This window comes from Agelaius phoeniceus, chromosome 19 (genome assembly GCF_051311805.1).
Source record: "Agelaius phoeniceus isolate bAgePho1 chromosome 19, bAgePho1.hap1, whole genome shotgun sequence".
NCBI lineage: Eukaryota > Metazoa > Chordata > Aves > Passeriformes > Icteridae > Agelaius > Agelaius phoeniceus.
Window position 1 is genome coordinate 11,080,251 of NC_135283.1, and position 21,641 is coordinate 11,101,891.

General features: G+C 44.7%; 1 protein-coding gene across 1 annotated transcript in view; it reads right to left on the reverse strand.

Annotated features, from left to right (window-relative positions):
* Positions 1–805: 805 nt before the first annotated feature.
* LOC129127969 (ATP-binding cassette sub-family A member 10-like) overlaps positions 806–21,641 on the reverse strand; it is a 34,072-nt gene continuing 13,236 nt past the window's right edge. Inside the window, exons 17-39 of the mRNA XM_054644964.2 lie at positions 21,389–21,528; positions 20,714–20,833; positions 19,002–19,197; positions 17,407–17,573; positions 16,548–16,675; positions 16,046–16,183; positions 15,463–15,576; positions 14,531–14,701; positions 14,073–14,183; positions 13,323–13,457; positions 12,014–12,079; positions 11,124–11,215; positions 10,570–10,690; positions 10,134–10,251; positions 9,564–9,655; positions 8,212–8,384; positions 6,895–6,970; positions 6,547–6,641; positions 4,268–4,387; positions 3,044–3,184; positions 2,740–2,819; positions 2,604–2,659; positions 806–1,336 (exon numbers count right to left, since the gene is read on the reverse strand). Of these exons, the coding sequence (XP_054500939.2) occupies positions 1,238–1,336; positions 2,604–2,659; positions 2,740–2,819; positions 3,044–3,184; positions 4,268–4,387; positions 6,547–6,641; positions 6,895–6,970; positions 8,212–8,384; positions 9,564–9,655; positions 10,134–10,251; positions 10,570–10,690; positions 11,124–11,215; positions 12,014–12,079; positions 13,323–13,457; positions 14,073–14,183; positions 14,531–14,701; positions 15,463–15,576; positions 16,046–16,183; positions 16,548–16,675; positions 17,407–17,573; positions 19,002–19,197; positions 20,714–20,833; positions 21,389–21,528 (2,749 nt within the window). The 3' untranslated portion in view covers positions 806–1,237. The remainder of the gene's footprint in view (positions 1,337–2,603; positions 2,660–2,739; positions 2,820–3,043; positions 3,185–4,267; positions 4,388–6,546; positions 6,642–6,894; positions 6,971–8,211; positions 8,385–9,563; positions 9,656–10,133; positions 10,252–10,569; positions 10,691–11,123; positions 11,216–12,013; positions 12,080–13,322; positions 13,458–14,072; positions 14,184–14,530; positions 14,702–15,462; positions 15,577–16,045; positions 16,184–16,547; positions 16,676–17,406; positions 17,574–19,001; positions 19,198–20,713; positions 20,834–21,388; positions 21,529–21,641) is intronic.

The following is a 21,641-nucleotide window of genomic DNA, read 5'->3' on the forward strand; positions in this document are numbered from 1 at the left end:
TTCCCAGGGATCCAGGGGCAGCCACAGCTCCTCTGGGCACCCTGGGCAAGCTCTCACCTCCCTCTCAGGGAAGACTTTTTTCCCAATATTCAATCTAAACCTCCTCTCTGTCTGCTTGAAACCATTCCCCCTTGTCCCATCACCCCCTGCCCTTGTAAAAAGTCCCTCTCCAGCTCTCTTTAGCAACTGGAAGGAGTTCTAAGGAATCCCTGGAACCTTCCCTGCTCCACCTGGGTGGTTTTCAGGAGAAGGACCAAGAACTACTGGCCCCAGAGTGGTGGGAGGGCAGGGCTGAGCATTTGCTGAGCCAGGTAACATCTCCCTGCCCTCTGCATCACCCCCATGCCCAGGGGAGGCAGCTGGAGCTGTTGCTCAGGGTCCCCAGCAATGATGACAGATGAGGATGAGCAGTTTGCTCTATAGAGACATTTATAGGAAGGGTATAAAAATCCTCTCAGGGAAGATTTTTTTCCCAATATTCAATCTAAACCTCCTCTCTTTCTGTTTGAAACCATTCCCCCTTGTCCCATCACCCCCTGCCCTTGTAAAAAGTCCCTCTCCAGCTCTCTTTAGCAACTGGAAGGGGCTCCAAGGAATCCCTGGAACCTTCTCTGCTCCCCCTGGGTGGTTCCAGGGGAAGGACTGACACCCACTCACCCCAGAGTGGAGGGAGGGCAGGGCTGAGCATCTGCTGGGCCAGGTAACATCTCCCTGCCCTCTGCATCACCCCCATGCCCAGGGGAGGCAGCTGGAGCTGTTCCTCAGGGTCCCCAGCAATGATGACAGATGAGGATGAGCAGTTTGTTCTATAGAGGCATTTATTGGAAGGGTATAAAAACGGTATAATTGCATTATAAAAGAATGCAAATTCCAGTAAGAACACATCACAGGCAGAGTCCCAGACATGGGTGGGACAGGAACCCAGGAGGGCAGAGCGTGTCCAGATACAGTGGTGCACCCAGATCCAGAGAGATTTTTCATCCATAGGGATGGATTGGGACCCTTTTCTCTGCAAAGCTTTCAGTCCTCCTGCTTCACCCTGCCTGGCTTGCCAAGGGCTTTCCCCAAAACAGGCACTATTGGATCAGGCAGCTTTGGAAGTGCAGCTTGGAGCAGAGCCCTGCAGGTGAAACACCTTCTGCAGCACAGAGGAGCCTCCTCCCCTCCCCATGGTACACTGAGAGTAGCAGTAAATGTGTGCACTTTGGTTAATACTGAGCAAGGCATAAATGAGCATTCAACAGTCCTCCTGCTGCAGCTGCTTCCAGTCAAAAGTCCCATCCAAAGTCAGATCAAAATTTTCCTTTTCCTGCTCTCGGGAGAGCTCCAGAAACACCTGAAATGGGCAAGGTAATGCTTGGGTTATTTATCTGTGATGCTCCTTTGCAGGAGGCACAGCTCTGCAGCCCTGGGAGGGGTCTGGGGAGGCTTTTTGGGAGCAGGACTGAGCCTCCTTTCTCTCTGGAGTAACCAGACAGGCATCCCCTGCCTGTAGGTATTTCCATACAGGTTTTTCCCCATAGATATCTGCTTTTATGGATGTAAGGATGTAGAGAAGCTGAGCCTCCTTTCTCTGTGGAGTAACCAGACAGGCATCCCCTGCCTGTAGCTATTTCCATACAGGTTTTCCCCACAGATGGTATAATTGCATTATAAAATAATGCAAATTCCAATAAGATGTAGGAATGTGCCCCCTTAAAAAGGAAATGTGTCTCCTTAAAAAGGAAAAAATCCCAGAAGTTTCTTTCCTCAATCAGCAAAAAAAGACACCTCATAGGACCTGGGAGACTTCACTTCATATTTAAGGACAGTCAATTGAACAGGAGCCAAAAAGTCCCACCTAAGCAATTTACTAGAAAAAGAAGAGAACAAATAAACTAATTGCTTTTATGAGGTGTTTTACCAGGAGCAAGAACCTCTTGCACCTGGCTTGGCTTTTCTCTGTAAAGAGTTCTGTTATTTTGCCTTTTATTAAAACTTTTTCATTTCCAACACTACCACAGAAGCCATCCTGCTGATTTTATGCCTTCTAAGGCAGCTGAGCTCTCTTGGGTGTGAGATAGATCTCCAAGAGCTTGTGAGACCTGGCTTGGGGAGACCATTGTATCACACAGGTTTTTCCCCACAGATATCTGCTTTTATGGATGTAAGGATGTAGAGGAGCTGAGCCTCCTGTGCTCTCTGGATTAACCAGACAGGCATCCCCTGCCTGTAGGTATTTCCATACAGGTTTTCCCCACCAATGGATTGACTTAGACATTCCTCATCTTTGCCACCAGCCTGGTACCAGCACCACTCAATAATCTGCTGTTTTCAGGGCACCCTGAGGGGCTGGGCATGGGTAGCTCCCTCCTTGGGTATTCTGTGTGCCTTCCTCGACCAAGGGGGGTTTGAGATTTCATCCACACTTGTCCCCACCATGAAAAATCCTGGCAGTAAAAAAACCAAACCATTTCCCACCACTTTGCCAGTAGAGAACCCCTCACCCACCAGCCTTGGACAGTTTTTTGGTGGAGCTGCCTTTTGGCCACTGCAACAGCCTGGGTTTGGCTGCAGCTTTTGTCCCTGCTCCTGCCTTTACAGCACAAATAAAATTCACCTGCCTGAGACAGAGTATTCAAGGAGAAGCTGTACTCCTCGAGGCTGCAGCTTCGTTTGGCTGTGGAGAAATGGGGAAAAGGTTGCAAATGAGCAGTTGCTGTTCTGCCTTTTGAAAAAGTCACCTGGTTTTGCTCTTACCTTCCTCCAGCTTGGAGAAGGACTGGGACAAGGGCAGGGCATCTCTCATTGGGACCTTGTAGACAAGCAAAGAGGGGAACCTTGAGGAAACAGGAGAAAAGGTGATTCTTGCTCTGTATTGAGGTTCTGGGGTCAAACCTGTATGGGTGTCCTGCTGCTGGGATCACAGGAGGGCTGGATGTGGTGACATTGTAAATCAGGGAGCTGTTCATCCCTCTCCAACTGTGTTTGGCCACCCCACCAGGGCTGTTCTCAAGGATGAGGCAGGGTTGAATCCCCTCCTCATCCCACATTTTGCAGTTACCTCTCCTGGCGGGCTGCACCAGGGAAAATCTTCAGAACCTCAGCGTGCAGAGCATCAGAGCTCTCTGCATCCTTGGCCTTGATTTCCAGGAGATATCCTCTGCCAAACTTGCTCTTCAGGTACTGGATGGAGCCAATGCACCTGCAGGGCAGGGAGGCACGGAGGTGACAGTGAAATCATTGTCACCTCAGCACCTGCTTCTTCCTGAGAAGGAAACCATGGCACACTTCATGAAATATATTGCTTTGTGATTTCAGGGTTTACCTCAGAACCTCGGATCCCTCCCTGATAATTCCCTGCCAGCTGTGTCAGTCACCTCTCCTTTCCCCTCCCAGCACTGTCTGTCAGTCCTGGAATTCCAGAAGGGCCTCGAGTGATTGGGCAGATTCAAAGGATGCCCTCTACCCCTGGGGGGCATTGGGCCATCCAGGTGTCCTTTGTCCCTTTGTCCCTCCCCTCCTGTCCCTGGTTGGTGGCTCCCTGCCCCTTCCCTGCCCCTCTCCCCGGGGTTAAAGGAGCAGCAGCCACGGGCTCAGGGAGTTCTGTTGGAGCTGGTGCTGCATTCAGAGGCCAGAAAAAAGCTCTGGATCCAAACCCTCCCTCAGAACCGACTCCTTTCCTTCACCATCCCCTTAAAGCTTCTCCACAGAGGGAAACCTGAGGAGCAGCCCCTGTTATGGGGGGAAGCTCCATCCCAGCACCACCAGAGCTCCTGCAGGCCTGGACTTGTCTGCAGTGCCAACTGCAACACCCAGCCAGGCAAAAGTGTCTGTGGGTGAAACACCACACACCCAGCCAGCCAAAAGTGTCCTTGGGGTGAAACACCACACACCCAGCAGCCAAAGGTGTCTGTGGGGTGAAACACCACACACCCAGCCAGCCAAAAGTGTCTGTGGGGTGAAACACCACACACCCAGGCAGGCAAAAGTGTCTGTGGGGTGAAAACAACACACACCCAGCCAGGCAAAAGTGTCTGTGGGGTGAAACACCACACACCCAGGCAGGCAAAAGTGTCTGTGGGGTGAAACACCACACACCCAGCCAGCCCAAAGTGTCTCTGGGGTGAAACACCACAGTGCCACTGTTTGGCTCAGCACCAAGGGCCAGACAAGCTCAGGCACGTCCTGTCTGGCAATATTGGCATTATCCCAATAAAACCCCTCGCAGGAGAGGCTGGAGGAGTGGGCTGGGTGAGCTCCAGCTCTGCCAGGTGCTGTCACCCACCGGAGCTGCCCGGACACCAGGATGGCCACACGGTCACACATGGCCTCTGCCTCCTCCATGTAGTGTGTGGTCAGGATGGCTCCTGACTCCTTGCTTTTCAGGGCATCCCGGATGGTTTTCCTGAGGATCAGAATGAAAAAAAAAATAAAAATAACCAACAAAATCCAACACTCCTTAGAAATATCATTTGGGGTGGTGTTTGTGGGTTCCCAGGATGAGGGAAGAGATGAGAATATTGACTCCATGTTTCAGAAGGCTGATAATATAATATAATATAATATAATATAATATAATATAATATAATATAATATAATATAATATAATATAATATAATATAATATAATATAATATAATATAAATTATATATCATTATATATCATTATATATCATTATATATTATTATATATTATAATATATAATATTAGATATTAATATAATATTATATTATATATTATACATAATAATATATAATTATTATATATTATATTATATTATATTATATTATATTATATTATATTATATTATATTATATTATATTATATTATATTATATTATATTATAATGATATATTAAAACTATACTAAAAAAATAGAAGAAAGGATTTCATCAGAAGGCTAGCAAGGAAAAAGAATGGAATGATAATAAAATCCCGTGACTGCTCACAGCCTCGACACAGTTGGACCTGTGATTGGTCATTAATTAAAAACAACCACATGAGACCAATCAAAGATGCACCTGCTGGTAAACCATCCCCAGACCACATTCCAAAGGCATCAGATTTTTTTCTGAGGCTACTCAGCTCCTCAGGAGAAAAATCCTGGCAAAGGTATTTTTCAGAAAATATGTCAGTGACATTCATTGTTCTTTGTCCATCCAAATGCCTTTCCCCTAAAATAAGAATAAAATTTTCACGTGCAGCAACTTTAGATTAATGAGTGCATGGTAATGCTTTGAAATAATGACAAAAAATACTTTTGACTTGAGTTTCTTCATGAATTCTCCCAAATCCCATTCAGGACTGCCCTACATCTTGCAAAAAGGATGAAGGTTAAATAGTTTTTCATCCCTGAGTTTGAGAGAAACAAGAAATGTATTTTCCAACAGAACCATTGCAATGTGAGGGACAGCACCATCTGTGGATGGGGTAAAACACTTTTCCTGTAACTTCAAGCTTCTCCTTTTGGCTTCCCATCCCTTTCCCATGGTGGGAACACCAATTAAATGTAGTGGTTTTGGTTTGCTAATTGGAGATTTCTCCAATTTTGAGATTTTCTGGCTAATGTACTAATGAGTGTGGTGTAATTAATTACTAATGTGCTCACTTCCTGCTGTGAGGTGGGGTTAGGAGAAAGGCAAAGGAGCCTCAAAACTTTAAAAGGGTACAAAGAAAAATGTATTGACACCAACTAAAAGAAAGAGTAATAAGAATCAGAATAAAGCTTTCAGAACACTTCTCTTTGTAACATTTTCCTGCTCACCAGATCCTATTGGGGATCTGGTGGGATCCATGCTGCCCGTTGGGATCCATGCTGGTGGAGGGCTCGTCCAGGAGCAGCATGGAGGGGTTGCCCAGCAAGGACAGTGCCACACACAGCTTTCCCATGGTGGGAACACTAATTTAATGTAGTGGTTTTGGCTTGCTAATTGGAGATTTCTCCAATTTTGAGATTTTCTGGCTAATGTACTAATGAGTGTGGTGTAATTAATTACTAATGCGCTCACGTCCTGCTGTGAGGTGGGATTAGGAGAAAGGCAAAGGAGCCTCAAAACTTTAAAAGGGTACAAAGAAAAATGTATTGACAGTAACTAAAAGAAAGAGTAAGAAGAATCAGAATAAAGCTTTCAGAACACTTCTCTTTGTAACATTTTCCTGCTCACCAGATCCTATTGGGGATCCGGTGGGATCCATGCTGCCCGTTGGGATCCATGCTGGTGGAGGGCTCGTCCAGGAGCAGCATGGAGGGGTTGCCCAGCAAGGACAGTGCCACACACAGCTTTCTCATGGTGGGAACACTAATTTAATGTAGTGGTTTTGGTTTGCTAATTGGAGATTTCTCCAATTTTGAGATTTTTCTGGCTAATGTACTAATGAGTGTGGTGTAATTAATTACTAATGCGCTCACGTCCTGCTGTGAGGTGGGATTAGGAGAAAGGCAAAGGAGCCTCAAAACTTTTAAAAGGTACAAAGAAAAACGTATTAACAGCAACTAAAAGAAAGAGTAATAAGAATCAGAATAAAGCTTTCAGAACACTTCTCTTTGTAACATTTTCCTGCTCACCAGACACAGCGCTGCCCGTTGGGATCCATGCTGGTGGAGGGCTCGTCCAGGAGCAGCACGGAGGGGTTGCCCAGCAAGGACAGTGCCACACACAGCTGTGACACAGAGAAAGGACTCAGCCAAACCTCCTGGCACTGTGACCACACTCAGCTGTGGACAGCACCTCCTCATTTATGGGAATTGTGCTTTATGAAATGTGGGTTTGGGAAAGGCTCAGTTCCATCGCCCCACCCAGCACGAGGCGCTCCCGGGTAGCTCAGGGCACAGCTTGGTCCCTCCACTCAGAAAGGGGAGTTTTAATTAGTGTTTGAGCATTGCTGTGCTCATTATAGGTGACCCAAAACACACCTTTCTGGTTATCCCAGGAGGTAATTTTCTGACTTTTTTGTTTAAGTAGTCTCGAAGCTCCAGAGCGTTCACAATTCTGCAGGGAAAATGAAAAAAGAACATTTTTATAACTCCAAATCAATACTCTCATCAAGTGTCCCCAAAATGACAAGAAAAAGGAACTTTTCTACCCTTGCTCTCGACTCCTGCTTGTTTTCATTAAACATTTATTGTGTTACTAAAATGCAGAGGGTATTTGAAGCAGAATGCACTGAAGAAGCCACAAGCTCTTTTCTAAACCCATCACCAGTGTCAACAGCATTGCAAATCCATTCCCCTTGCCAGTGTCAGCTCAGCACCCTTTCTTGTGGTGCCAGACTCTAACCTCAGAGATTTCAGAAAAGCTGCCTAAAGATAACGTTCTTAAAAGGGCATTAGTGATAAATTTATCCCCACCAAACACACTCAGGAAAATTGGAGGTTTTCTAAACCCATTCACTAAAGCACAAAAGCACTTTTGCAGCTGAGTTTCCTGATTTCTTTCCAAGTTTCCTCTGTGAATTTTGACTCTCTGGTCCCCTCCCCATGACTGAGGGGTGGAACTTGGACCATCCCAACCCTCCATGTGTGAAAAATGAGTATTTCATGATTGGTTTTTTGCAAGTATTAAAATGAACATTATATGTGTTATGTTAGAAGGTTATGCTGTATTAATTTTTTTAAGTAGTGTGTTAAATATAGTTCAGGTTATAACATAATGCTAAAATAGAAACTAACATAATGTTATATTATTTTATATTTTATATTATTTTATATTTATTTATGTTAAATATTTTAACATAATGTTAAAATATATATGTGAGATTTTTTTTAAGAAATGAATGAGGTACTTGCAGCAGATAGCAGCTACAGGACACCTAAATCTTTCAGAGAAAAAAGAATTTATTGTTCCCTTATCAGGAGAAACCAACTTCTTCCTGCCTTGCTCAGCCCTGAAGACATGGTCAGGATTCAGAGGAAGAAGTTGACACTGCCCAGACAGAATCTTGTGTTTGAATGGAATTTATGCATCATGTATGAGGTGTAGGAACATGCAACAGGCTGTTGTTTTTAAGGGTTAATCCTCTGTTAACGTGGGTCCTTTTTCAGGCTTATACTGCCCAGAAAAGTACCTGGACCGTCCGCAACTCTTTGTTCTATTGTCTCATATTGTCCTAATCCAAACAGTCCAAATTGCTATTACTCTAATTATATTACTACTTTATTATAACCCTTTTATTACTATCAAACTTTTACAATTTTGAAAGCAAGTGATGGTTGTTTTTCACACACATGTACCTGTGCACAGCAGCAGCCGCGTCCTCCTGGTGCAGCCCCTTGACGGCGGCGTAGACCCTCAGGTGCTGCAGCGGGGTCAGCTCCAGCCAGAGGGGGTTCTCCTGGGGGCAGCACCCCAGGAATGCAGGAGCCTGCTCCAGGGAGCCTCCTCCATCTCCCCTCTTCAGCAGCACCTGCACAACCAGGCTGGGCATTGTCCTCTCACACAGCCTTGCCCAGCGCGAGGCCGTGTTGGGGTTTTTCAGGAGCAGGGTGGGACTGCTGGGATCTGTTCCTTGAGCTTTTATCAGCCTCAGTACATGGTTGAGACAATGGGGAGATGGCAGCAGCTCACGTACAGCCAGCAGCAGCCAAAGATTTCTTTGTTACAGAGCATTTACAAAACTTTCTGGCCAACAGCTCATTGCTAAATCTTACAGACAGTTGTTCTAGACAGTCACTGACAACTGGAAGATGGCAACAGCTCATGTACAGCCAGCAGCAGCCAGAGATTTCTTTATTACAGAGCATTTTAAAAACTTTCTAGCCAACAGCACATTGCTAAAGCTTACAGACAGTTGTTCTAGGAAAAAAGCACATTAAAGTACACAAAAAGCACATTAAAGTACACCTGCTTCACAAAATGTTGGCTTGTCTGCTCTCTATTAACAATACACAATACTCCAGTATTAAGCTTAAAACCTTCTACCATAAACCTTAAACCTTCTACCTTTATACTCTAAAACCCTCAATTCATATGCTAGGCATATTTTTCTGCAGTCTTAAGGTCTATCTTAGCCAAGCCTAAAACTCAAACCATTGTTTCATATCCTTGCCTGCTGTACTGTTGTCATTTTTCTACTTTCAGACTCTGCAGTTGCAGCTAGCTCTGAGCTCTCTGCTCTCTGCTGTCACAGCTTTCTGAAAGTCTTCTCACCTTTACAATTTTTCCCCACCCAAGGGGTGGTTCAGGGGAGATTATGGGGTTTAAGTGAGGAAATCCATGGGGAGGGAGTGATTTCATACTGTTCATAAATATAAATATAAATATAAATATAAATATAAATATAAATATAAACATAAACATAAACATAAATATAAATATAAATATAAATATAAATATAAATATAAATATAAATATAAATATAAATATAAATATGGCAATTAGGGCAGATGCAGCACCTTATCAAAATTAGAAGTAGCTCACCATCACCTTATTAAGACATTATTTAATTTAATAGCACGATGGCACTCGATTAAAACCCTGATCACCAATAATGCTCTGACAAAAGCTGCAGCCTTGATAAAAAAGCCGAGGTGCAAGGTTTGGATTTTTGTCATGGGCCCATCCCTGGTCCCCAGGTGAATCCTACCTTCCCAGCAGTCAGGGCTGTCTCTCCAGTGATCATTTTGATAGTTGTGCTTTTCCCAGCCCCGTTGGGCCCCAGAAGTCCTAACACTTCTCCTGCAATCAATACACAGAATTTCTTAGGGCTATTCCCCATTCAAGAAATATAAATATATAAGAATAATCATAAATATATAATAAATATACAAGAAATAGATCAATGTATACAGTCCCACAAAAGAAAAAATAGAAAAGGAAGCATGCTAATATCAAAGCTCATATAAAATAAATGGTTTTGTTGTATAAAATACACACTCAGAGAGCCCATAAGATTTCAACTTAAAACTGATGCTGTGAATTGCTCCCAGGAGCCACTGCTAAAGTGGTCCCCTCTCCCCAGGATCTTTATTTTATCTTTATTTTAGATAATGGACAGTCCCAGGCCATCAATAGGATGCACCATTAACACATCAATCCCAGACTGAAGGTGCTTTAACGACAGAAAAAATAGATTTGACCTTTCTGTCCTTGCTCAGGTAACTGAGAATTAACTCTGGGTCCAACACAGGTCTGGCAGGACAGTTCCAGGTCTCACCTTTTTTAACACAGAAGGAAAGGTTTTTGGTGGCTGTTTTCTTCTTCTTCTTAAAAAGTGAGCCAGCTTGCTTTATTTCATATTCCTTGCACAGATTGCTGACTATAATGACTGATTCCTGAAAGTGAGGAGGAAAGAGCAAGATTAATTTATTATCTTGGCTAGCATCAATCCTTCAGTGATTTTTTTTTCCATTAGAAAAGGCAGAAAACTTTCTGAAGGTCTTTGTTTTATAGTTCACCACAAATATGAGGTGCAAGAGGACACTTTATTGGCAAGGTTCCTCTTAAGAGCTTTCTTCTCCTGAGGGAACCCACACTTTTGGAATTTTGATTTTCCCAGTGAGAACAACAGAGCCAGAGCCCTGCCCTGCACAGGTTTGTGTTTTACCAAGTAGAAAATCAAACAAAACAACAAGGACAACACTCAGGGGTACCTCCTCCTGACTGGGAGCCACCAGAGCATTTCTCACTGCTTCCCTTTCAGCTCTGACATCTTCATCTTCCTCCTCGAGCTCCTTGGGGTGCTGCTGGCTGCTTTCTTTTCTTGGGGAAATCCTGAAAACCCACCAGGTTTAGCTTAGGATTTTGTTCTTTACCTCTGTTCTCCACCAGTGCATTTTGGATAAACCAAAGAGGGAATTTCCCTGGGATTGAATTTATGCAATATTATAATGATTACAATTAAAATCATCATCATTATTGTTATTGTTGGGGATGATGATGATAATGATGAGGTTTATAATCTTTGGTTTTTACCAAAAAAAGAAGCTGGTACATCCCACAGCACAGGCAACATCCTATGGACATAACTTAAAAGCTGTTTTATATTATCACACCACTGCAGTATTTAAGAGGCTATTGAAGTCATCAAAAGATCACCAGTATTAAAAAATTATATTTAAAAATAGGGACACAAATGCAATGTTTTCAAGGAGAAGCAGTGGGGTGGGAGTTTAGATCTCATATGTGCATGTGTGTTAATACAAACCTAAATATGGGGTCCCGTCTCAGCACTGCTTTTCCATATTTTAACTCCAAAAAGCGAAGAAGAAGAACGAACAGCGCAGAATGGATGTAAGGCTGAAAAACAGAGGTTGCCACATTAACAGCCTTGCCTTTCCTCCCACCAGAGCTGGCACTGAGGTGGTGGCAGTGCTATAAAGTATGTGGGGGAAACAGAATACATGAAAATGGCCCATTAACACTGAAACTCTAGGTAATCAACACTGCAGAAAGCACTAAGGGCAGAAAAAACCCAATCCGTAAAATAACAGGACAGCATGAGGTGATCTGGGCTTATTTCATTTTGCTTTCCCCAGTTCAAAGGTGTGAAATTATTCTAGCACAGTGGGTAAAATGTCATCCAGACCCACCCAATTCCTCCTCCTGCTTCCTCATAACTGAGGAGGGGCTTTAGGATATGGTATTTCCTCATGGCAGGGAGGAATGATGAATCTGACTCCATGTGCTCAGAAGGCTGATTTATTATTTTGTGATACTATATTATATTAAAGAATGCTATACTAAACTATACTAAACTAAAGAATACAGAAAGGATAATTACAGAATGCTAAAAGATAATAATGAAAACTCGTGACTCTCTCCAGAGTCCTGACACAGCTGGGCCCTGATTGGCCAAGGAGTAAAAACAACTCCCAGCAGAATCCAATGAAACAATCACCTGTGGGTAAACAATCTCCAAACACATTCCAAAGCAGCAAAACAGAGGAGAAGCAAATGAGATCAGAATTGTTTTCCTTTTCTCTGAAGCTTCTCAGCTTCCCAGGAGAAAAATCCTGGGTGAAGGGATTTTTCCAGAGAATGTGACATTAGGAGACCCACATTCCTAAATAAAAGCAACGTTAAATGTTTTCTTACTGCAAAGACAGCAATCAGTACATGACTGCCTGAAGCCGAACTGAATGGCTCAGAGTCCCACAGGATCTGTAAGAATAAAAAAAATACTCAGTGAAGAAGTGTAATTCTTTAGTATCATTCTGTTTAATGCAGTAACATTCAGAAATGCTTTGAAAATCTGCAAAACTTCTGATTTTCCCCAGATGAACAGATACAGATGTTTGGCTTTGGGAACCCTGGTGCTACACCAGAACATGTCACAGCTCTCAGTACACAGAGCAGATTCTCCTTCCAGATGTTCTGTCCCAGGCAAACATCTCTGCTTTGGGTCCCAGTGGAGAGGAGGTGAGTGGGACAGGACAGAGGAGACTTCACCCCTCAGTAATTTATCATTTATCAGCAGTGTTGCACATAGCTGGGGGTTTTGTCAAATTCTCAGCTGACTTTCCACCACCCCTGTCAGCTGACATGGAGTAAAGCCCCTTGTGAGTATTCTAAATTTTAACTCAGGTTTGTTTTTTTTTCCAATGCAAAGACAGATCCGTGGCTTCAGATTTTCTCTTAGGATTGGTCAAGCCAAGTTGATTGACTTTGTGCTTGCTCCATCCTTGGCATTGTCCAAGGCCAGCTTAGATATAGCTTGGAGCAACGTGGTCTAATGGAAGGTGTCCCCTGACATGGCAGGGAGTGGAAGGAAATGAGCTTTAAGGTCCCTTCCAAACCAAACCATTCCATGATTCCATTCTATGACTCTGTATGGAAAAAATTAAGAGTTTTTACCTAACCTGCAGTCACAGCTGCACAAGAAGTCACCCTCAGCCCTGATGAGCAGCTGGGAAATGAGATCTGAGCTGAAAGAGTCGTTTAACAATGCGCTCTGGAAAATCCCACTCAGGATCAGCCTTCCCAGACTGCAGCGTGTGGTTACTCCCAGATTTTGGGGCAGTTACTCCCAGATTTTGGGGCAATTAACCCCAGATTTTGGGGCAGTTATCTCCAGATTTTGAGGCAGTTATCCTCAGATTTTGGTGCAGTTACCACCAAATTTTGCTGCAGTTACCAACAGACTTTAGGGGCAGTTACTCCCAGACTTTGGGGCAGGTACCATCAGATCTTGCTGCAGTTACCCCAAGATTTTGGTGCAGTTACTCCCAGATTTTGGTGCAACTACTGTCAGAGTTTGGGGCAGTTGCCACCAGACTTTGGGGCATTTACCAAGATTTTGCTGCAGTTACCCCAAGATTTTGGTGCAGTTACCCCCAGACTTTGGTGGGGGATGAGGACCCAGGGCTGTGTTTCAGGCCTCTCCTTGCCCAGAAGCATCACTCACATGGGAGTCAGTCCCAAAATCGATGGCAAAACACATCAGGGAGTACACAGGAAACAAGAAGGACAGAATATAGAGGGAGATGGGGCGGCCCAGGTTGTCGATGACACTGCTGATGATAACAGAAATCAAGCACACCTGAAAATAAAACAAGAGGGTGACTCAGCTGATGGGAAGGGTTAAACTGCTCCTTAAAACTGTGTGGGTCTAGCTCTGCAACTCTGTGTTGAATTTATTAAAATGGACAAAAAATTGAGGAAGATAAGACACAGAGAGGGCTCAGGAGATTCTCAGCCGTCTCTGTCTGAGGGTTGGCTGCTGCTTTGGGCTGCTGGGGAGACTTCTTCCCAGGGACAGGGCTGCTCCAGGCACAAAAGTCAAACATGGGATCCCATCCTGTTCATTCCCATCCCAATCCATGGCAATAATCCCCCTCCTTCCAGGTCAGGCTAGCCTGATGGGTCCTGTCCCAACACTTTACATCTCTTGGATGTGGGGTGTCAAGCAGAGTGATAAATTCATTTTTTGTCTCCATTCCTGCACCAGTTCAGGTTGGATCCAGGTATTCCCACATGTCACAGCAGGATTGTGGCAACAGAACACGGTGACACAAATTTAATACAGAATTGGCTGCTATGAATCATGCCCAGATTTTTGCTCCACATCTCTGCTTGGTGTTTTGACATCTAGCTCATCCTCAAGATCTCAGCATGTCTGCAATCCCTGCAGTGCATTATCCAACCATGTGCTCACCATTATCAGGATGAAAGACCAAATATCAGAGTTCCATCCTTTGCGAGAGTTGAAGGAGATCAGGTAGATTAAGAGAACGAGGGAAATTCCATAACCAAACATCCCCGTGACCTACAGGGAAAAAAAGGCCTTTGTTGGAGAAAATTGAGTGAGGTAAACCACCAGAAACCCATCTAAAGCAACAGGGAGCAGTGAAAATGATCACAGAGTAAGAGCAGGGCATTTAGAAATTACCACAATTTTACTCTGGGGTGTAAAGAATGCATTAAGACAAGATTTATTGCCTTTTATTTCCAGCTGGAGAAACCCAAAGGATAGGAGGTGAAACAAGAAGGTCACTAAGAGGACCAAGAGTGTTCCAGCACCACCTGCACCCACAGTGTCTCAGCTGCCCCCACACAAAATATTTTCCCTCAATCCCTTCCAAGCAAAGCACCAAGGACCAGAATGGGATGTACCAGCATGAAGGTGATGCTGGCGCTGCCAGAAATCTTGCTGTTCATGGCAAACTGGATCCCAAACATGGAGAAGAGCAGGATGCAGCAGAGTGGGATGTCCACCAGTGCCTGGCCACACCAGTAGGCCGAGGGAAAGAGCCCCGAGATCCTCAGCTGGGCACGAGCTCCCGTCTGGGAAGGAACAATTTTGAAGGGTAGTTTATTGCCCATGCATGGTTGGCCACCTGCACCCATGGGAATGGCCCCAGGAAATGAAAAGGGAATAAAATCTGTCACTGTTGTGATTCTGGGGTAAAATTCGACCCCCCTTTTGTCTTTCAATATTTGGTGCTGGCTGCAAAACTTCTCATGGGTCAAAACACGCCAAGGTGCCAATCACAGGGCTGGGCTCAGTTACCTCAGAGGTGTTCTCCAACCTAAATGATTCCATGGTTCTGTACTCAAACATTGTAGAGAGCTTTTTGGATAATTGGTTAGCTGAGAAAGGACATTTCGATGTGATACCGATGGATAAGGATAAGGGAAACAAGCTGAGAACTAAGCAACCAGTGTCCAATCACTGACAAAAGTCACAGTGACTTTCTCTGAAACGGGAAGACGGGGGAGAAAATCGCTTGCTAGAAAATGTAGATATCTTAGGTAGAGAAGCTAGAAGAATGCAAACATAGAAGCAAAATAATTATTAGAAGATAGAAGTAGGTGTGGTTGATCTAAGTGTGTTTTAACCAATAATGAGCTCAGCTTTTGCAATATGTATAAGCTTCATTAACACCAATATAAATATGTGTGAGTTTTCAATAAACTTCGAGATTTGCTATTCACGCATACGGTGTGTCGCATTTCTCCCGCCGTTCACGACAAAACATCCTTCTGGCAGCGCAGTTGTGATCCCTTCTGCCCACCCCAAACCTGCTCCATCCCAAGGAATTTACCTTGCAATCCTGCGTGTAGCCCATGGCAAAGTGAGGAGGAAAACCAGGGAATAACAGCAGCATATACACGAGGTACACGGACATAACATAATCCCAGTATTGTGGATTGCGCAGCTGAAAACAGAAGAACAAAGCATCTGTGGAAAATGCCTACAATTCATTTTACCGTTCATTTTACTGCGTTTCTTATGGATTACAGGGCAGTATGAACAAAAAGAGGGATTTGAAACCAAATTTGGGAAGGTTTTCCCAAAGCAGAGCCATGCAAAGTGCTTGCTGATGAGGACAGATGGGTGGTGCAGGTCCCACTTCTCCATCCCAGAATTGTGGGGAGCTCTCTCTTCCACCAACTGATGAGCCAAAGCTTGAATTATGTGCTGGAGAGAATAAAGAACCACCTGGAGAAACCCTCCCAGCCACCCTCTCCACCCAGCAGCCCTTGAGACCCACACGGGAAAAACCTGATTTTCCTGAAGTCAAATGTGTTGGTTCCAGAGGCACGGTGAAGGAAGGTGGATTTACATGTGATAAATGAATTAGTGAGACTTTAAACGGTTTTCTGACAGCTTCTGGCTTCACTTACAGATAAGAAGGGGTGGCTCCAGACCTGGATGTGCCTGGTGGAGTTGAGGGATCTCAGCAGGGCATTGCTGATGACGTTCACCAGCACTGGGAAGCAGTTGACAGCCTCCAAGTGGCACAGCACGGTGAACCTGTAGCTCTTCAAAGAGCAGGAAAACAAGGTGAGAACTCCTGGCTTTTCTCATCTGCAGGGAAGCAGTAGAAAAGGAGAACACCAGGAAAATCCAGCCCTGAAACAGCTTTACTTATGCCTTGTTTGCTAAAAAAAAAAATTATGAGGTATTGGAATTCTGTATTGCTATGCTAAAAATACACATTTTGAGGTGGAGGGTCAGGGAGATAAGGTCTCCTCTAGCAAGGACTTTACTGCTCAAAACACTTCCTAATTTTTGTACCTTACAAAAAGTCGACAGGGCCATCCCACAGAGAGAGCTGATGGAGGAACTTTGCTTAATTATTCAATTGTTGTGAGGAGACCGGAGAGAGAGGAGAAAAATCCTCACCTGATCTTCGCGGAACAATCGTAGAGCGCCGTTGTGTTCGAGCTCCTCTGTGATGTTTTCCTCCTTTGCTATTTCCACTGCAATATCCTGGCTCTGGAGCAGATGGATTAAGTCATCAATGTCTGTGCCTGGTGTGAGGACCAAAAACAGAGGAATTATAACACTGGAAAACAAAGGAGTCTTTGGCAATTTAATTTTTATTTTTATTTCTATTTGTTATTTTTATTTTTATTTTAAAATCCATTACCACCAAACAAAACCAGAAGAAATCTAATAACTGTGGGGATCAGCCAGCACATGTGTGCTGGATCATTGCACGTTAGTTTTTGGGAAGTTAATGGATTTCAGACTGAATTTTTGCATTGTCCTTTTTTCCCCTAGCCTCTCCTGAGTGCTACAAAATGAATTTTCCTTTGGGCCCATCTGATGAAGATACCAGCGTCATTCTCTGGCTAAATAACAGGAAATATCATTGACTCATGGGAATGTTGAAGATGAAACTCTGGAAGCAGCCCATTAATTTGACCCAGCATGAGTGAGCCTGGAGTGTGGTCCCTGCTTTGAAGACCCCACACTCTGAAATTGCTTGGATAGAGCCCTGGAATTGTGGCAGGGAGAAAACCCTGTCCCCACCTTATCTCCCTGTTGCACATCTCTCTCTCATCACGGTCTCACCAGCTGCTGAAGCCACGATAGGTTTCCTCCACAGCCCTCTAAAGACAATCCCCCCTCCCTCGTTAAAGCCTTCATCCCCCCTTGCACCCTCCTCATCTACACCCATCTGCTCTGTCCTGCGTTTTCCTTTGGAGCAGCTGGAACCCAGAGCTGGGGAGGGTGAGGAGAAGCCTCTCCCCCTCACCTGTGTGGTTGTAGAGCAGGAGGGTGGTGGTCTCCAGGTGGGATTTCTTCCCCAGGGGCAGGAAGTACCGTGCAGGGGAGAGCTGCCAGGCACCCAGGCTCTGCCAGCCTGACAACAAGCACAGTTGCAGCACCAGAGGAAGCAGAAAAACCACATAGAGCAGCAAACTGCGTTAAGAAAGAGATGAATAAACAGTCTGAAAAGAGATATTCAGCAGAAGTGTGTTCAGAATGCATTTGTGTGGAGGAAATGGTGGATGATATTCAGATTACCCAAAGCTCTGTTAAAAACTTTGGCAATTTTCTTAGAATCATGGAATATCCTGACTTAGAAGGGACCCACAATGATTGAGCTCATGGCCCTGACATCCCAAAAATCCCACCCTGGGCATCCCTGGGAGTGGTGTCCAAACACTCCTGGAGCTCTGGCAGCCTCGGGGCTGTGCCCATTCCCTGGGGAGCCTGGGCAGTGCCCAGCACCCTCTAGGAGAAGAACCTTTCCCAAAATCCAACCTAACCCTCCCCTGACACATCTCCAGCCATTCCCTCAGGCCTTGTCACCAATGACCAGGGAGAATTTTATTTCCAGAAGTCTCAAACCTTGATCATTCACCAAATGATTCAAAATTAAGCAGGGAGAGAACCTCAGATCCAGACTGCTCAACTTTTTAGGGCCATGAAATGCCTTTCAGACTTCCTTTAGATACAAGTTTCTCATAAATAAGCATCTTCCTTTAGTTCCTTGTGCCCCACCAGGAACTCCAGCTTGAACACCAGCAGGGCCAAATGAGTTCAAGCACTGGCAACATGAGAGAATTAAAAAAAAAAAGGAAAAAAAAAAAGAAAAAAAAAAAGAAGGAAGCCTGAAAACACTCTCTGTACCCACTGACTTATTTTAAAACTTCCTCCATTTGACATAAAAGTATTTCTAAATGATTCTTTTATTTGGAGAGAAAATGGGTTTCTCTTGCATAAATTATTCAGCATAGAAATGAAAATGCACAAAAGGGAGATTTTGTGTTACTGGCGCTGGAAAGCAAAAAACTTTCCCTTCCTCTGAGTGCAGATGACTGAGATCATTCCTAGCCAAGACCTCATATAAATCAATCCAAACTCATGGAAACAGGGGTGTGGAAGTTGTCCCCCCGGTGTGACCTTGTCCAATTCCAGACCTCCAGGAGATAACCCTGTAGCAATGGATTTGAACAGCTTGGGCTGCAGTGTGCTCCAGCCAAACCACTTTTGGTTGTTCTTGTCCGAGCCCTCTGGAATTCATCAAAGTTACTGGGACATAAATTGTGCTAAATTAAGAAAGAAGAGGCAGAGAAACAAAATGCCAAGACCACAAGAATTAGATAAAGGCTGTGAAAAAAGGGAAAGTCAGTGAAGCACTGGACTGTAACCAGCCACATATCCTGAAAAGTGCAGAGCATGTGGACAAGGTAGAGGCACCAATCAAGAAATGTGTGATTAGTGTGCAGCAGTGTTAGAATGTATAAATAGAGCACAATGTAAACAATAAAGTGGCTTCTGCTCAATCATACTGGTTAGCTGTGCAGGAGTCCTGCCCTCCTGCAGAACCCCCTTGGCACTTACATGGACCGCAGGTTCTTCACCGAGCTCTTGAGCTTCAAGAAGCGCACCCGTGCCATGGCAGAGACCTGCTGCCTCCAGAGGGGCAGGCCCTGCACTGATGCCATCCCGGTGTCCGAGAGCAGCAGGGAGCCTGGCCTGGCCTCCTCAGGGCATCCTGGGGCTGCTTCTCCCCACTCCTCCCCAGGGACGTGCTCATCTGCAGAGAGTTTCCAGGTGCACATTTATGTCCAAGGTTATAGAATGCAGGTGTCCCTGATGCGGGGAATGACTGGCACCTGACTCCATTGATTCAGAATGCGGAACAATTGCTTTATCAAACTATTGTCCTGGATTGTCAAGCAATTTCTATTCAATTTGCCATCTGTATGGCAGATGTTTTCTGTTCATTGGGCAGTTTTCCCTCTCTTCCACACCCACTCCTCCCTCTGGGGAGACATCTGCTGATAAGAGGCTGTTGAATGTCACTGCATGGCTGATAAGAACTACAGCATCCCATTGGGAGATGTGAGCCCAGAGGGAGGAGCCAAGCATTCCTACCTGGATATAATCTGGAGATTCTGGAGCACCAGCCAAGCATTCCTGCCTGGATATAATCTGGAGATTCTGGAACACCAGCCAAGCATTCCTACCTGGATATAATCTGGAGATTCTGGAACACCAGCCAAGCATTCCTGCCTGGATATAATCTGGAGATTCTGGAACAGCAGCCAAGCATTCCTGCCTGGATATAATCTGGAGATTCTGGAGCACCAGCCAAGCATTCCTGCCTGGATATAATCTGGAGATTCTGGAACACCAGCCAAGCATTCCTGCCTGGATATAATCTGGAGATTCTGGAACACCAGCCAAGCATTCCTGCCTGGATATAATCTGGAGATTCTGGAACACCAGCACGGCTTCTCCACTGGATTTCCCAGAGGAACAGCAGCTGCCCCTTCCACTGGATCTTCAGAGGAAGAGACTCCGCCCTTCTCCAGGATCCCTGCTCCAGCAGAACCACCCCTGGCACTGCAGGAGGGCTGAGCCACAATTCCAATGGTTCTGCTGCCAACACCCTGACCCACAGGGTGTCAGGCTGTGTTCTGACTCTGTCAGTGTTGTTTTGGTTTACTGCATTGTTCATTTTATCTTTTTATTTTCTTCCCTAGTAAAGAACTGTTATTTCCTTCTCCCATATTTTTTGCCTGAGAGCCCCTTAATTTAAAATTTATAGCAATTTGGAGGGAGGGGTTTTGCATTTTCCATTTCAGGGGAGGCTCCTGCCTTCCTTAGCAGACACCTGCCTTTCCAAACCAAGACAATACTATACTGCATTAAAGAGATACTATTCTACAAAGAACATTAAAGAAAAACCTGTGATTGTCCAAGACAGCCAGGACACAGCTTTGAGTGATTGGCCAAGGAAATAAAGCAATCCTCAGCAGAATCCAGCTGACAAATCCCTTCAGGTAAACAATCTTCTTAACACATTCCACAGGTGCAAAAACAACAGGAGTAGAGAATAGAGATAAGAATTGTTTTCTCTGTCTCTGAGGTTACTTGCTGCCATTCCCAGAAATATCCTTGGGAAGTTGTGCCTGCCTGCTCTCTGTGAAGAGAGCTGCAGCTACATAAGACCAGCTTCTAGGTTGGGATTCATGGAAGTTTAAGAGGCACCTTTGGAGGTTACTGCAGAGGAGCTGATCTCTTTGGCTGTGGGATGTAAATTGTACCTTTTTGATTGTCCATGGCTTCTCCCTCCAGCCTCAGGAACACGTCCTCCAGGGTTGTTATGCTGACTCCATAGTTGATAATTCCCTGCTCAGAGCAGCCGTCGAGGCCTCTGAACAGATCTGGAGGACAGGGATAAAATAAAGGCATAAGCACAGATATCCAGACCACTCTGGCTCAGCTGAGCCAACCTGGCTGGAGCATCTCCAGTGACAGAGAACTGCCAGGGCACAAAGGTGTGGAGGAACACAAAACTGCCAAAGCCATCCTCATGGAAGGTGCTCTTCTGCTTAGCACCAACATTTCAGACTGTTTTCATCCTCTGTGGGATGGTCAGGGTGAAGTGATTGGTACAGAGGGTGAGAAATGGGCATGGAACAGCAGAGGTTGTGTGGGGTTTTCTCTTATCTCTGTCTCGTCATTTAAACTGAACTCTCAGTAACACATGTGGCCCTGTTTAGCCTGCAGGATTTGTCGCTGCAAACAGCATAAAAGCATTTGTTGCACAATTTGATCTGAAATGTATGATAAAATTGTGGGGAAAACCCAAGCTGCATTGGTTTGGAAGTCCTGATGTGACTCCTGTAAAAAATCTCCCTTTGCATTTCTCCTTCCACACATTTGTTTTTTGTTTTTCCTCTCTATGAATAATCCTCAATTATTTTCATATACATTACCTGGGAATTCATTAATGTTTTCTAAAGGCAGTTTATATCTCAGTTCATACTGGGTGTGTCCTGAGAACGTGGCATTGGGGATGTACCCTTTCACCAGGGATGTCAGATTCTCCAGGTCACAAGACTCACTGACATGGATGCTGTTGTGTGGAAAAAAACACAGACACTTAGGTTTGGAATAAAAACAACCCAAACCCACCCAGACAAACAGCAGCCACCATTTTATGGATGCATTAAAAGAAAACTCCAGTAT